General features: G+C 32.7%; 1 protein-coding gene across 1 annotated transcript; it reads left to right on the forward strand.

Moving 5' to 3' along the window:
- Positions 1 to 1,144: 1,144 nt before the first annotated feature.
- On the forward strand, positions 1,145 to 3,796 carry LOC145726656 (uncharacterized). The gene is made up of 3 exons (XM_081975859.1): positions 1,145 to 1,305; positions 3,415 to 3,546; positions 3,603 to 3,796. Exons 1-3 carry the CDS (start codon positions 1,206 to 1,208, stop codon positions 3,659 to 3,661), a joined length of 291 nt encoding a protein of 96 aa, XP_081831985.1. The 5' UTR covers positions 1,145 to 1,205; the 3' UTR covers positions 3,662 to 3,796.
- Positions 3,797 to 17,015: the final 13,219 nt, after the last annotated feature.

Raw genomic sequence — 17,015 nt, forward strand, 5'->3', positions numbered from 1 at the left:
CCAAAGTGAGTAAGAAGATCCCTCTGTATTTATCAAATAAACTAATTTAGAACTGGACCTGATATTTCTTGGGGAGTCGTGATCCATTATGGACCGAAAGAAAATTAATCTCTCATGAATGAAGAGCAGGGTTTAATAAGTAAATTTTAATCGTCATTCGTGCAATATAATATATAAAAGTGAAAAGACCCTTCTGGACGATTAATCCGACTCTAAGGTCCTTCGTTCGTGTCGGGTATCAATTGGTGAATGGACCTTAGTAATTATTGTATTCTGTCTGAGCCTTATTGCTCAACGACACGACATATTTAATATTATATCGCCTTGTGTCGCCATTAAACGGCCATTTTGGCAAAAAATTAAGGACACGAATATCTTTCTCATGATTTCTTTCTCGTGTTATTAGCCGCCACTCTATGTGGCTATGGTTCTTTTATATGGCCCCTTCATTTCCTTTAGCTATGAAACGTTTTGTATTATGATAATGTGGATTTTTATGACCATTGAGAGTCAAGAAAAAGGGGGGGTGTTATTTATTTCCGCAATGATCTGCACGCCATGCCTTATTTGAATTTGAAAATACAGTTAATTCAATATCTAACAACTCTTTACTAGACAACAGAATAATCAAAAAAACAAGTAAATAGGATGAGACACACCTGTTTCGGATTAGACAAGGAAAACCCAGCGTTGGTATTACACAACAACGTAAACAAAAGAGAGAGAAACACACCGTTATTGAATAATGTTGACATTTTTATTTTTGCAACAAGGTCTTACAACAAAAGTGGGCTGTGGTTATAGTCCTGGTGTAGGTGACATTAACGATGAATTAGATTAGAAACCTGATTAGAATATGTTTTTAAGCTTCAAGTTTAGTTCATTCGAGTTACCCTAATTTTTCAAATGATACTTCAACAATTTTTACTACAAACCATAGAATAAATCAGGTGAACTAGATAAACCATCAAAAATTCACTTGGTCTAGTACTAAAGCAACTTTCACTAGTTTGCAACCTAACTAAGTTGGCCAGCACCAACACTGCACCATCTCGCGACCAGTGGAGGTGTGAAGACTGAAGCTGGGCGATTGCAAAAAAAATGGCAAATTCCTTCATTAATGAAAATGTACAAGATCTTGGTGATGTTGGTTTTTTCTTCATTTTAGTTAATCACCGTTGCCGTACTTGTTCACGCGCGTCAATATGGATCTGAAGATTTTGTTTTGTGTTGTTTTTTTGTTTGTTTTGGCTAAAGGGTCTCCGACCATGTACAAAGTGAACGAAAACAAGATATTTGAAAAAGGTGTGTTTATGTGAAATTGTTTTTTGCATCATGTTGATTTTTTTAGTCAGTTTAGATGACTCAAGTAATGTTTGATGTTTAATGTAGGCGCTCCGCCTACTATCAGGGAACCAAATACTGTGATGACTTCATGGTTGGCTAAATCTGGTTCTTCAAATTTTTTTCTAAACCAGATTGTTTTTTGTTTTCTTATGCTTTAGTGAAAAGATGTTTTAACATCATGTAACATATATGATTTTATGTGGATATAGTTAAACTAACTGTAACTTGGTAACTGTTATTTTACTGTTAAAAAGTGCGGAAAAATGATAATACAAATTCTTAAGCAGTCCGAAAGTGGGTGACCAAGTATATACCCATCAGAAGGGTGTTATAAGTTGATTTTAGCAGCAAATTTTGAGATATTTGGTTTTTAAAAATCTACTTTGTGTATGCCTAAGTCTAAATTCTATTAACTTATAATTAACTAATTGAAATAATTTGCCACTGAGGGTCAATTGGATACGTTATAGTTAAACGTCACTCTATCTAAAGTATAATATTGTAAGATTTAAATGCTAAATTTAGAGTTTAAGCTGCTGATTAGAATTAAACTGAAACTGTATACCTAACTGACCTTAAAAATTGACTGCTATTTTTGAAATTGATTCTGTAAACACAGTAATTCGAGAATTACGGTTGTTAAACCATTTTTTAAAACTATTTTAGATTTTTTGAAGAGCGTTATTATATGAAGACCGTGATGAAGATTTTTTGAAGACCGTATGTCAGTACAAAAAGTCAATTTTGAAAATCCGAAGAAAAACGGTTGCTCAAAACAACTCATAACCCTCGTTTAGCTATTTTTAAATATAATTTTTTTTTAAGTATGTGAAGGTTTTTAAACTTTATGATATCCTAAAAAAAAGTTTTTTCACCTTTATGTAAATTAGAGTTTTACATTGTGAGCCACCACTTTTACGTTCAAAATTATCAAACAGTACACCTACTTATAATATAAAATCAGCAATTAAAGATTTTATGTTTTAATTTTTACAGAATTTTCTTTGTTAAACCTTAAAAAATACAGTACGTTAGGCAATCACAAGTTGGAAACTGGAGTATTGTAAAATGCAATTTAAAAATTGTTCTCAAAAGCCTTTAATTTCTGGTACAGTTGACTTTCTAAGCTTTTTAGAGAACTTTCTAAGAATTTTTCTTTTCAAAGTTGATGAAATAGAAGGGAGTATGATTATACAGGGTGATTCCAAAGTTGGTGCTTTCCTTTCACTTGCGAATAGGGCTTCAAAAAATAAGGTTTTTTTTCCTTTGACGCTTTTTCGAAATATGAACAATAACGAAGATACAGGGTGTCAAAGTTTTACTGAAAAAATAATAATTTAATGATTTTGGCCAAACCACTTGAAGTAATTAAACAAAATTTTCTAGGTGTCAGTAGCTACGTGGAAAGGAAATTTTCCAAGAAACAACAATTTTCTTGCGTTTACCATGGCGCGCGTATAATTTTTTTAAAACATTTTCGAAAAAAAATATTACCCTACTGGTTTTTTTTTCAACATAAAATTTATTATTGAATTTCTTGTTCAATTCTAAAAATAAAACCCCTTTTATTATTTTTTGCTACGACGCACCGCTTTCGAGTAAAAAAATAAAAACCGTCTTAATGCGTGCCTAAAATTAAATGCTGTTTTAATTTAAAATGTCAAATTATTAAAACTTAGTTCAAAGGCGGCTGAAATCTTTTGTTTTTGTTTATGTCTGTTGATAAGGAATAACCTGTAGTTAGTTAAAATTAAATTTATTTTTTATTTTGTTTTTTTTCAGTAAAACTTTGACACCCTGTATCTTCGTTATTGTTCATATTTCATTATATTCATTCATTATTGTCATTATTTAAGGAAAAAAAAAATTTTTTTTGAAGCCCTATTCGCAGGTGAAAGGAAAGCACTAACTTTGGAATCACCCTGTATAATACGAACCTACGCCACTGAGCAAATTTGGTTAGGTTAGGTTTAGAGACAATTTGAATAATATGTGTTTATGTTTCTGCACTACTACCCTACTACTACTACTATACCACACATTTTATGACTTTTTAAAAAATTTCAGATTTAGTTCCCGTATCTTCTACTGTCATCCCTCTACCAGTTTACAGAGTGAGTTCGGCAGGTTACAATGTAAAACCGACTAAGGAAGATGAGTTGAATCAGCAACCTAAAGGGCCAGTTTCACTAATTACAGGTTTGTTGTTTTATTCATTAGTATTTCCACTTTAATGTAATTTTTCTTGTTTATAGTGAACAGCAAGAAACGTATCATCCCTCAAGAGAAAAAAAGAGTTGTTAAAAAAGAGTGAAACAACAAAACTAAGAATAACCTAAAAACCAAAGTTACCGCAACTAATACCTGAGAAAAATGGAGTATGTACTTATAATTTTTGGGTTGGCCATTTTATACTACATTTTTTACTAAAATACATTTTTGACCCAGATTTGGCAGCGTTTCGATTGTGTTTTCCCCCGTCGAAAAAATTTTAAAAATGCAAACAATAAAGAACACACCCCGGCAGTAATCAACGTGCCAATTCGAGCGTTAAACGCTTTCCAGAGCTATTTGCATTATTACTGGCAACCGCTCCATGAAGATTCCGCCATACTGTTAATTCAAATCGTTTCCGACTAATCCGACTCGCAACAATCAAATCGATGGAGAAAGCTGTAAACAACGTATGCCCCCGGGATTATAATTTAAACACGGCCTCCAGCCAGCCTAAACTGTAGCTAATTCCGACCTAGCTACCTAGACTAGCGAAATTAATTATATTTAAAGCCGCGTATTGATCGACGGGAATTAAAACCAGAAACACACGTCATTGTGGGAATATTTAGTTTCAATTAGATGAGATCTGACTGATTTATTCCTGAAATAGATCTAATTGCAACTGACTAATGCACCAGTCGAGGAAATTGGCGGAGTACCTGGAAAGGCCATGCAATGTTAATATGTCCCATTGCCTTTCTATCTACTCTATTACAATTCAATGATTTTTTCGTGCAGCGCCACCGTGACATACGTTACGTACTAAACGTACTCACAGACCACCTCTGAGCTTTACAGAGTACCTAGAAAGACTATGCAATATTAATATCAGGGATGTAAAATTTCCGAAAAATTAAATTTATGGAAATTTTTCCAGAAAATGATCGGTAATTTTCCGGAAAAATTGGAAAATCTGAAAATTCTGAAATAATTCCTTTTTTTACATTTTTGTACTATTGAAGGTATTTAGACAGTTGAAGTTAATTTTAAAAATAAAAACTTTACTTGAAATTTCTTGACAATTATAGTTTTTAATTTTTTAAAGTCAAACGGTGCGTGGTACCAAAACAATTGAATATCGATACAAACATTTTACATCAAGTAGGCCTAGAATTTGACGTAAATTCCAAAAATCGAATAAAAAATTATAAGTTTGGTTTGTTGCTCAAATTTGGGACACTGTATACTTATGGATTATCTAGGAAAAAAGTATATGCAAATATCTACAGGATTTATATTTGGTATTTTTTTATAAAATGAAAATTAAACAAGTTACAACGATGTTAAAAATTAATTGAATCACCCTGTAAACTACTCCATTGTATTGTCAATAACTCGGTTATTTTGACAATTATAGGGTAGTTCAATATACCAATTTGTAGCCCTTGAAATTCTCTTTTGACCACCCTGTATAGCGTTTTTACCTAAAACGTCGAATAAGTGAGTTATTTACTGTTAAAACTGAGTTGTTTGATTTTGTCAGTTTTTACTGTGACAGCCCATAACTCTGTTATCTTGACAGTTACAGGGTGGTTCGATATACCAATTTGTTAGTCCTTGATATTATCTTTTGACCACCCTGTATAGCGTTTTTACCTAAAAGGTCGAATAAGTGAGTTATTTACTATTAAAACTGAGTTGTTTGATTTTGACAGTTTTTACTGTGACAGCCATTACTCTGTTATTTTGACAGTTACAGGGTGGTTCAATATACCAATTTGTAGCCATTGAAATTGTCTTTTGATCACCCTGTATATCATATATAATAGAAATGTCACGCTACCGAAAGATTAAAGCTTTTATACCGGGAAAGTGTTGTCCAGAAAGGATAAATTTATAAATCATATTTTTTTCAAAATTCATATTATTTTGAGGTTAGGCATACAAAATTTTTCAGAAAGTTTCCGGTAATTTTCCGGAAAAAATTGGAAAATCTGAAAATTCTAAAATAATTCGTTTTTTAATTATAATAATTGTACAACAATCCAATATCAATTCAAATAAAGAATGTACTTTTAATCATTTACCCCCGTTTGCACCGTCGTTTGTCAAGGGGCTGTTAAGCCTTACTGATGTGTCTAATATGGCAGCTCCTAGGTCGAAACATACATTTACTACGTCATTTCTTCTTCCTCGAATTAAAACCTCCAAAGATTTTTTCGTCCAGCGTCATCTATACAGAACTACTTTCAGAAGGAAGTGAAGAAAGACGAACTGATAAAAAAAGAGTTGCAGAATGGGTTGAAATTATTGAGATGGCTTTATTGCTCAGAAATTTCAAAAGAAAGCTAACTGATATTAAAAGATCACAAAAATGTATTGAACTGATTGAAACGGCTAATTGCTCAGCAATTTAAAAAGAAGGCGAACTGATTAAAGAAGAGCGGAAGATTGTGTAATGTTACACAAGTTTATAGTGATTTTAAAGACCTAAAATCACAAATTTGTTTAAATCTTTGATTTTCATAATACCGAGGCATCTAAGAAACTTCGAAAACCTTCTAATATATCAATCTATTAATATTGCCAGAAGCTTTCATGAACTGAATTTGTGAGGTCATCTTAATTTAGATTAATTTTCTTTTCCACTGCTAACATGATAAACATACCATTATTGACCGCTTAGTAACTTGAGAAATTAGTTTTCTCTACCTTAATGGTCATTATTGACCTAGGTCAAAATAGAGTCTAATCTCTAGTTCTAGAGTCTGGCACAAACACAACCAAAAAGGAAATATTATTGACCTAGGTAAATTATAATGTCAATGTCTATTATGACATATGATAAACTTGACAGACTTAGGTGGTCTTTTTATGTTGTTGTTTTGTTGTTATCCAATAAAAGGACCATCAGAAATATGATTAATAGTGGAAAAAACGCTATATTATCCACGGTTTAGACCGCTTTTATTGATCTTATTTCTTAAATCCTTCTTTGCTTTGCTCCTCGGGATTTAATCTTGACATACGGTCAATAAATGCTTTTGTCTAAACCTTGGTTAATAATATACTATTTTATACAGGGTGTCCCGCGAGCTAAGGGACCAAATTACAATGGAAAAATGGACACTTTGAACAATTATTATAAACAGTTATTTTCACAGTAGTATTAACTTTTTTGGAAAAAAATATTTTTGTGGCATTATTGTAGTTGTCAACACAATAACATTATTAAATTTAAAAAAATTATATCTTGGTAAGGAAGTTTTTTTTTGGTACTACGTTTTTTTTTCAACTTATTTTTTAGCATGTAATCTATTATTCTGTACTATATTTAGCTTGCCGCCAATCTATTTGTTTATTTGTTTGGTTGCGGTTTTCATTGGTGGCCGCGTACTAAATTTATCATATCGCAAACTGCGTTAAAATGGCCGATTCGCGTATTGTTGGTTAAATTTGCACAAGGAAATTGAGCGCATTTCCAAAACTAACAGGTCTGCGCCCCATTGATAATTCATATTAGTGCAAATATGGCCGGTGAGTTTTGTTTAGACTTTTCTGTAATTAATTTAGCGATCCGGGCCTAAGGCAAACAATACGGCAACCGCATAGGCCCGTATGAAATTATGTTTTTCGAAAGTTGCATTCTCCGGCTATTTTTGTTTTCTGCTAAATTAATTTTAACCCTCCCCCGCCCCCTAACCCGACGGGACCGAAAAAAGCGCTATCTATTTTAACAGTTATTCCATTTCTGATTAAATGTTTCGCTGAAACTTTATACTGAATTTATATATATTTGAATTGCGGGTAAAATAGCAATCAATATCGCAATTATTAAATTGAAATGGTTTTATTGTGTTTTGGGAGGGTAAACTGAAATTCCGGGCTGAATTATCTCAAAGCTTCGATATAAAGGAATTATTTGATTCATTTCGGTTATGAAAACGTTTGATTTTTCAATTAATATTTTTTTTCCGGATTCGAAATGAACCGATAAATGTCTGTTCCGATATATTTCCGGTCGGCAAAGTTCAACTAACGTATATTTTTAATAATCTCGGTAAAAAATGCCATATCGATTAAACTTTGGAACGGGATGAGCAAAGACAAAAAAATTCAATTTAAAAATGTCATTTGCTTCGAGCTGGATTCGGTATTTTTTTGTTTATCGTTTATCTTATTATATAGCTTTAGATCAAACGTTTTACTCTACAATATCTGCTATATTTTGCCCTACGGGACAACTGTGACTATTTTTCATCCGCAGTTATTATTAAAGGAAAAAAGTAATAAGTGAATGCAGCAAATGTTTGAAAACGTATTACAACATTGTGATTGAAAGTTTTTTAAGTTTATCAATAAAATTCTAAAAGTTCGAAATAATGAAAACGACAGAAACAAAAAAAAAAAATTACAATAGTGACTGTAAACAGTTAGTCGAAGATAGAAAAACTTTTCTTTTATCAGTTCTTCTTTTGAAATAACTCGACCATCAGCAATGTCAATTATTTTAAAACATTTTTCCGCTCTTATCTCTTGAAAATTTTAGATAATTAGCCAGCACAAGAATTTTTACACATTCTTCTACTCTTCTCTCAATCGTTTTAGACAATTAGTCAGCGCAATCACTTCTACACAACTTTTCTCTCGAAGATTTTAGGCTCAAACATTTCAACAAATTCTTCTACTCTTCTCTTAATATTAGCCAGCACAATCATTTTAAAACATTCTTCCTAGTACTATTCTTTTAAAAATGTTGGACATTTAGTCAGCTCAACTAAATTTTTTATTCAATGTTTTTGTGTAATTTATTTCTTCTATGTTCTTCTACGATTTTTTGTAATACTGTTCTAATAAATTTTTAATAAATCTTTTGTTATAAGCTATATTAAAACCTTCAATGCGTAATTTGCTCCTATAAGGGCTAACATGTCATTATGTGTCAAAGTATTGTTATTGGAACTGTCAAACTCAATATTTTACCAAAAAATGTATTGATGCATGTTAAACTTTGAAGCTGTTTCCTTTGTTATTTGTGGAATCTATGCTTTTTCACAATTTAAACTTTATATTATTCATCACTATTGCAAAATAAGACAAATATTTAAGTTTCTATTTAGAGTCTGTCTGAAATAAGATTTCAGTGGCTCTAGTAATCAGAGAAATAGATTCATTGGCCGCAAGTCAGAAAACGTCATAATCACGTGAGCATTAACCAATGCAACTTGACCTTTACTGTTTTTGAATTGGATCCCAGTTAGGGATTGCTTCTGTTAACAGACCTAATATACAACTGTTTGTTTACATTAGTTATGCAACCAAGCATACAAAACTGATCTTTATGAGAGTATGTATTTTGTATGTGGGTATGTACATACAGGGTTTCACTGGGGACTGACCAACCCTCGGTTTTGGGCTTCCCTGTATGTAATTAAAAAAACTGGAATAACTATTTGATGTAGTTTAAAAGTTGAATCCAAATTTAGTACCAAAATATTCCTAACCTTCAAATAGAAAAGCTACAGCCAATAATAGAGTTTTTTCTAATGGATCACATGGTAAATTTAACTATTTTCTATCTTTAGTAATTTAAAAAAAAATAAATAAAACAAAATTTGGTGGTCATTTTTTGATTCAACTTTTTAAACTACATTAAATGGCTATTTCAGTTTTTGTAATTACATACCGGAAAGCCCAAAAAGGGGGGGTTGGTCAGTCCCCAGTGTAAGACCCTGTACACTACTCTTAAATTTGTAAAATTGATTTTGATATAGGTTAAGTTAGATGGTTATCTAGTATAATTTTAAACTTCGATAATGTATTCTTATCGCTGACAGACTGTAGTATTTTAAATCCTTCTGATTGTGATGGATGTTTTGAATGAATTAATTCACTATTATACAATTGGGTCTAAAGGCTACTGAAAACTTAATAAAATGTAGAGTTACAGAGGGTTATTCGATGGTAAATAGTTGTACTATCCAATAATTGTTTTAATTCAGAAAATTTTATTTTTTTCTTTATATGGGTCTTGAACAGTATTTGTATTTGACAGTTCGAAAACCAATAGTTGTTGCATAATGTACATTGTCCTTAATAGTTAGTAACTATTACATAGGATAAGTTTAGGGTAAGTTAGTTTACCTACATACTCTAACAGACTAAACTTATTCATTGATTTGTCATGCAAAAATACATCCCTAAAATATCTTATGGATTATACAGGGTGGTCCAGTTTTAAATGTCAATAATTCACCATTGCATAGCCCATTAAAAAATAAGTTGACATGCATCATGTCATTTTCCTGAAAAATGCTTCCTAAGAAAAATACAGTCCTTCAAATTTTAATTTAAAAAATCGGTTTTTTTGTCATAAATAAATAAATTTGGAACAAGCACTTATAAAATTAATACTTATTATGAATGACGTTTGCCAAAATTCTCCAGTAGCGTAGATACAGGAAGATGGTTTTAATTTTTCTGCCTGATTCTTTACGTCACTGGATATTTTTATAAGTACCTCCTATAAAATTCTGATTTGAAGCTTCGTTTACGAGATAATTGAGTTATTACGTTCAAAGACCCTAAATCAACCCAACTTAACTTAAAAATTGTCTTGAAAACAGTGAAAATGTACTTAAGAAGCTTAAAAAATGTCTTTGTAGGTCAATTTTCATAGTTTCCAGACAAATTGAAAGACTTTAGTTTTGAAAATTGACAGAAACCCAGTAAATTTACTTTGAAACGGTGAAAATTGACTTGAGAGGCTTAAAAATTGTGTTTTGACCAGTTTTTACAAATTGAAAAATTTTAGCCTTGGCAATTGACTTAGAAACTGTGAAAATTGTCTTGAAAGGCTTAAAAACTGTCTTTGTAGTCAGTCGTTATAGTTTTCAGATAAGTTGAGAAACTTTAGTAGTAAAAATTAGGTTGTAGTCATGAAAAACTACTTTATCTACAATTTTTTACTACAAATTCACACATTTCAACCATGAAAATGTACTTGGACACCAAAAAGTAACTCCAAACCAATGAAAAGTGACATCAAAAGCTTAAAATTTCTATTTGAAGTAAGTTTTCATAATTTTAAAATACATTTCAATATTTTAGTCTTGAAAATAGTCTTAAATACAGGATATTGACATTACATTCATAAAAATTGACTTGAAGACTAACTTTTCAGGTTTGTTTACTTTGCTTTTGATTTTCTTAGAACTCTGGACTATTTTTAGGGCTTTAAAACTGCTTTCAGCTAGGAAAATCGAGTTTTAGGGTTATCTTCACCAAATTTTTGACATAGGAGACTTAAAAAACTATTTTTACATTTTCCATAGGTTTAAACATGCCATTTCACGCTTTGTCAGTATTAAATTGACTTCTAGACGGTTCAGTTTGCTTTAAGACTGAAAAATCGAATTTTTCTAGTAAAAGTTAAGTTTCAGACTCTTCATTGATGAAAGTAAACAATTTTGGCATTAAATGCTACGATATTTTTTTTTTTTTTTTTTTTTTTTTTCTTTCTCCATGGGTCTGTCGGCTGTCAGCTCCAGATAGCACGTAAGCCTAATGGCTTATTGTACTGTCCCCATGTTTGTGGTACTTTAGTTACACCAGTCCATTATCCCTGTTTCCGTACGAGGTGAAGAAGGTCCTTGCTTGGTGCTCTTTGTATCTCTTTCAGTACTAACTTAGTTTTCCCGAAGATTGTTTGTCGCCTTTGACCAAGTGCTTCACATTCACATATGATGTGTTCAAACGTTTCGATTTCCTCCCCGCATAGTCTGCAGTCCAGGTTATCATCGAATAGTTTCATGGTGAACAGGTGTTGTCTCACAGGTCCATGCCCTGTGAGAAGCGCTGTTAGGTCTTTCAGTTCTTTCCTGCTGTACTTTAGCAGTTCTTGAGCCTTATTTTTATTTGGTCCTGCAATAGCTTGCTTCCCATGCTTATTTCCTGGGTACGTCTTCCAGCGTTCCAGGTGTTTTGTGTTGATCCATTCTCCAGTGACCCGTCTTGTTGAGCATCTAGGTATGCCTACAGATGGTTCTGGTCCAATCATGTTTGCATTTGAGCCTTGCCTGGCAAGTTCTATGTCCTAGTACGTAGTCCTATGCTACGATATTAGTCTTAAACACTAATTTTTAGAATTAAATTAGTCCAAAAATTCGGACTGTTACCAGTGTTTAATTGAATAAAAAAAAGTCCAAAAATCCTGTTTTTTGACTATTTTCAGTGTCAAAAGTTAACTCGTAAACCTCACAGATGACCAAATTTGAATCCTTTTGAACCATTTTAAAGTAAAAAATACAACAACCCAAGTAGACATTTTTGTCAATTTTGAATAATATCCAGTGAGAGTAGAAAATAAAGACTATCCCCCTATATCGACGCATTTAAACCATTTTGAAGGTCTGTGTCTTCCTTAGGAAGCGTTCTTCAGGAAAATGACATAATGCATGTCAACTTATTTTTTGATTGGCTATCCATTGGTGAATTATTGACATTTAAAGCTGGACCACCCTGTAGAATCATCCTGTATAAGCAACTAAAGTTCTTTCAATCCAAAGTATTGAACATTTGTTTAGGTACTAGTAGTACAATCAAACTTTCTTTTTCTCTTGGAAAACAAACAAAAACACACAAAGTTTCTCGTCTATTTTTTGGTTGCGACAATATTAGTAATGACCCTACAACAAACATATTTTTCCTAGAATAAAAGAGGCACCCAATAATTATTTATTAACTATTGCAGGTATTATCAAAACTTTTTATAATGACCGAATAGCGTGCTCGATCTAAGTCGCATCGATTTGTTCGTTTACCCTTTTTGAGGCACTATTCGGAATTTTAGTAAATATTCTAATTTAAACAAATTACAGTCGATGTTTGAGTTGTCCTCGCGGTTCGTTTCAATATTGACCTCGTTGCTAAAGCGCTTTGCTTAACCGCTACTAATGTAAAATAAACGCGAAACATAGCATAGACTTGAAATTTGCTCGGATGATATGTTTAACTTTTCAATAACCCTAATTTGGTGAGAGGTACGTCAATTAAAATGTGGAAATCAGTAACCGGAGATAAAAAAGGGAGGACAAAAATCGGCGTCTATTCGACAAACTCGATTCCCAAAACGACTTCCACACGCTCTTGGAATTAATACATTTTGATTGCGTTATTAGAGAATATTGGCCGGGAATGACGCCCGAGTATTGGGACTATCGATATATATTTTCGTCTGCAACGCTCTCCTCTATATGCAAATAGAGACAAGATTGGAAAACTGTAGTCAATGAAACCATTTTTTTTTTGTTTTCAGAACGCTTTTAATATGTGTCGTATTTGGGTTATTTACTTAGGTAATTAGAGCAAAATTTTTACTATTTGTGCTCTAAATGTTAATGCACACCCTAGAAGCACAGTATTGACACTTTCGAATGGGATATTCAGGAACAGTCTGCCACCGAGTTAATTGATAACATGTACAGAACATGTTGTTCTAAGTGGATCCTGACAGGGCAGGCTTCAAGTTGGACGACACAGGTATACATACACCTTCCGATCGAAACCAATGGCGTGCCAGAATCTGGCACGAAATTATCTATTGACGTGACATACTTTGAAGCCGCAAATTTAATTAACAAACAAACATATCCCAGTGGAAAATTCAATTTGCCTTTGTGTAATCGTCTGCCAAAAACAACAAAGTGCGCGGCTGATGCGCAATTTAATGGAGGTTAATTTCGTAAAAATTCCACACGGAAAAAAATTGCCAACAACGCAAAACGCAACCGCGGGCTACGAAAACAAACTAGCAAAGATATACAATGCGGCTTTGATCTCCGTTGTCTGTTTTAAATAAATATACTCCCTAAATGGTTAATGTTCAGGTGAAAGTTTTGCAGAAGAAGGCAGGGAAGGGAGGTTGTTTTGTTTTGTTGTTTGATACCTTTAAAGAGCTCAACTTTTGAATATTACCTGCTCTCTCACTTTATGAAATTGAATATATAAAATCAAGATATGTTGAGGGTGAAAGCTGAGTTTATTGTCATTATTTGCCAAGTGATCCGCTCTGCTATTTCAATCCTATTGTGATTGGTATTCATGCCAAAGTAATACCAAATTCCTCCATGTGTTGTCTTCCTATAATCGTTGCTTTACTGGATATGAGCGTTTCTAGGATTTGGAGTAGCTAGGATCTTAACGTGAGCTAACTAACTAACTAACTCTTCCAAGACTTACAATCTCTCTCATACATCTGCTCTTATCCAGAGAGGGAAAGAAGCTGACAAGGAGCTTACTGGAGGCATCTGTGAAAATGTAATATCTATCTGCGTATCTTCATGTATCTCTACGTTAAAAGTGTGACATATCTCTTCCAAGGACCTAATCTAAAAATATTTTCTCTGCTTCAAGGGCTTTTTAGTATAATAAGTTGTAATTCTATGTATCATATACAATTCATATGTAAGATTAACAATCACATAAAAATTACACGTATTTTTTTATTTCTTTTGAAGTACTCATTTTTCAAAACGCCCGCCAGTATGACGTAGTAAGTCTTTGAAGCAAAAGACAAATTGCTAACATCAATTACTATTAGAATTACTACTAACTCTTTTTTGATGCTTTTGGCAACGTTGTAAAGTAAAGTTGTGTGCCGTTTTCCAACTAGTGTATGTGTATCCTTTTCTATTAAACATATGATATTATATTTTTGCACTTATATTTTCTATTCCAAGTGATTAAATAGTATATTTCATTACCAGTACAGAAATGAGGATTTTTCCGTGCGCGCGTGACAAATTCTCGTGTGAGGCGCAGCCGAACACGGGAAGTCATGCAAGAACGGAAAATCCATTTCTGGACGAGTAATGAACGATATTTTTTATTATACTTAGGTACCTGAAATCAACATAAACAAAAAATATCGCAAAAAATTATTAAGAAAATCGGGAATATTTATTTTTATTTTTAAAACAGTAAAAATGTAAGTACATACAACTCAAATTAACAAAAAAAATACAAGTAGGTAATTCTAAGAAAATTAATTTTGGACATAACCGTTATTATTAATAGTAATATTTATTGTACAATTCGTATTATTGTTGAAGCTCAATCCCTTTTGCATTTCTTTTTGTTGAACTAAAGACTCTGCTAAAGATGTTGAAGCGGAGTGTTCGTGTGTGCTTTGGTTCTCTTGATTGACTGTTACAGATGTTGTAGTTTCCAAGTTACAAGGGCTAAACAACTTCCGTGATACTTCAATTTTTCTTTGTATGGACTCTTCTATATATCCTTCTGCTACATTGGAAGAAAGCCATCCTCCGTGTCTTTTCAAAGTGAGCAAATCACCGCCGTTTTACACCAACATGGTTGCCGAAGAGCGCCTTAGCCCATGTCCGGTATATTCTTCGGAATTTTTTAGTTTTAGGTATTTTGCAACAAGTTTTGGAATACCACTGATAGTATGGCACCCAACATGTTGAGCGTAACATCTTTGGTTTCGGTATGCAACAAATAATCTTCTACTCTCCATATGTTTAGGGCGGAGATCTGCGTATTTACGGTAAATTGTACAGAGATCGAATTTGCAATTTTCATTGGTAATGGTAAAACTTCTTGACCTGTGAGTTTTTCCACTCGTAAGAACACGACAAGGAAACGCCCATTATCTTCCACATCATCTAAACTCAAACGTATTAAATCATCTCTGCGGCATGCACCGAAGATGCCAAACACTAAAATTACTTTTGCTAGTAGATATTCTCCATCTGAAGCTTCACATAAAAATTTGGTTACTTGTTCTGCTGTAAGAATCTTGGATTTCTTTGGTATATATCCTACAGCTTGTCGTTTCAAAAAAACAATCGTTTTTGGATATTGATGGTGAGTATTTTCTTTTATTGCCAAACAACTCTTTAACATAGATAATCGACTCCATAAAGTGGAGGATTTCATAGTGTTGGCTTTTTCATAAAAATATACTAAAAGAATATCGTCACTCACAATTTTGATTCGTTTCTGAGTCCGCCATTCGGTAAAACTGTTATATTATTGTTCATATCTCAACCTGGATTTCACTGGTAATAAATCTGCACTCACTTCTGCCGCTCGTTGTAAGATATTTTCGGGAATATCCCGATTTTCTTCACAATCTGAATTCATTTTTGCAAAATGTAATAAATACATAAATACTTAATTTTCACTGACAGAAAATAAAATTTGTCCAATAAGATTTTCCAAAAGCACCAAAGGAAAAAAAGTCCTATTTTCGTTTGAAACCGTAAGAAAATCAACCGCAGAATCTTCTAAAACAGTTTCTTAATACTCCTAGAACATTCCAGATGTTTCAAGAAGCATTCAGAACCTTCAAAAAACTTTTCCACAAAAAACACATTTCGAAATATTCTAAGACCTACGAGGATATTTCAGATCATTTTAAAACATTCTAAAACCTTTAAAAGCTCAGAAACTTTCAAATATTTTCGAGAACAGTTTAGATGTATCTAAAATGAAAGAATATTTTCAACTTCAGAACTTCCCTGTATATAAAAAATATTCTTGATTTGAAGGTGTCTGTCAAAAGTACAACTTTTACACACACGTACACAGTGTTAATTTGCAAAAGTCTTTTCCCGTTTTTCTTGGTCTTGATTCTTGTCTTTTCTCTCTGTTAATTGAAAAAGAATACACTTGTGTACAGGATGTTGTTGCACATCCACAGCAACCTGTAAACAATTTAACAAAAAAGGCTAAGAAGACAAAATGTTACCATGACAGAACACAACAAACTAATCAAGTAGAGAGTACCGAAAATAAACAAAGATTTGAAAACTGATATAGACCAGTTATTGCATAACCTCTTTAATGTAAATCATAAATTATGACCTAAAAACCATCTTTAGGTGGTTCTCTCTCTAAAACGATGTCACCTGTATTCATTGTAAGACACACAAATTTAGGAACACTCTGTGTAATGTATAATTTGAATTTAGTAAAATCTCCTAACCTGCATAAAGACTTTCATTTTGTCGGTAAAACAAAAACATTAATAAACCGCCATAAATCTAGATAGAACCGAGTTCGACTACTACTTAAGAATCTTATCCCCTTTTTTTACACCCCATTACAAGGCCATTAAATTAGCATTTTCGCCCCTCAACTCAAATATGCCCTATAATATTCCTCGTATATAGCTGTCGGAAATATCCTTTAATATGGCCACTACACTATTTCAAGTATGCCGAAAGGGCCCACGACTAGTTCTAAAGGGTCAGTCGCTTTACTAGTTAATGTCCTCTGCAATCATTTGATATGCCCTCTATATAATGTTATGTTGAAATTTGTCTCATCGGACGCAGCGTCATAATGTGGTGACGAAATGGACTTGGTGAACCATCGAAATACCACATCGTCATACAGAAAAAACAAGTTTTTAGTGCGTATTTTAC

The sequence above is a fragment of the Ips typographus genome, linkage group LG3 (genome assembly GCF_016097725.1).
Source record: "Ips typographus isolate SLU linkage group LG3, UJ_Ityp_2.0, whole genome shotgun sequence".
NCBI lineage: Eukaryota > Metazoa > Arthropoda > Insecta > Coleoptera > Curculionidae > Ips > Ips typographus.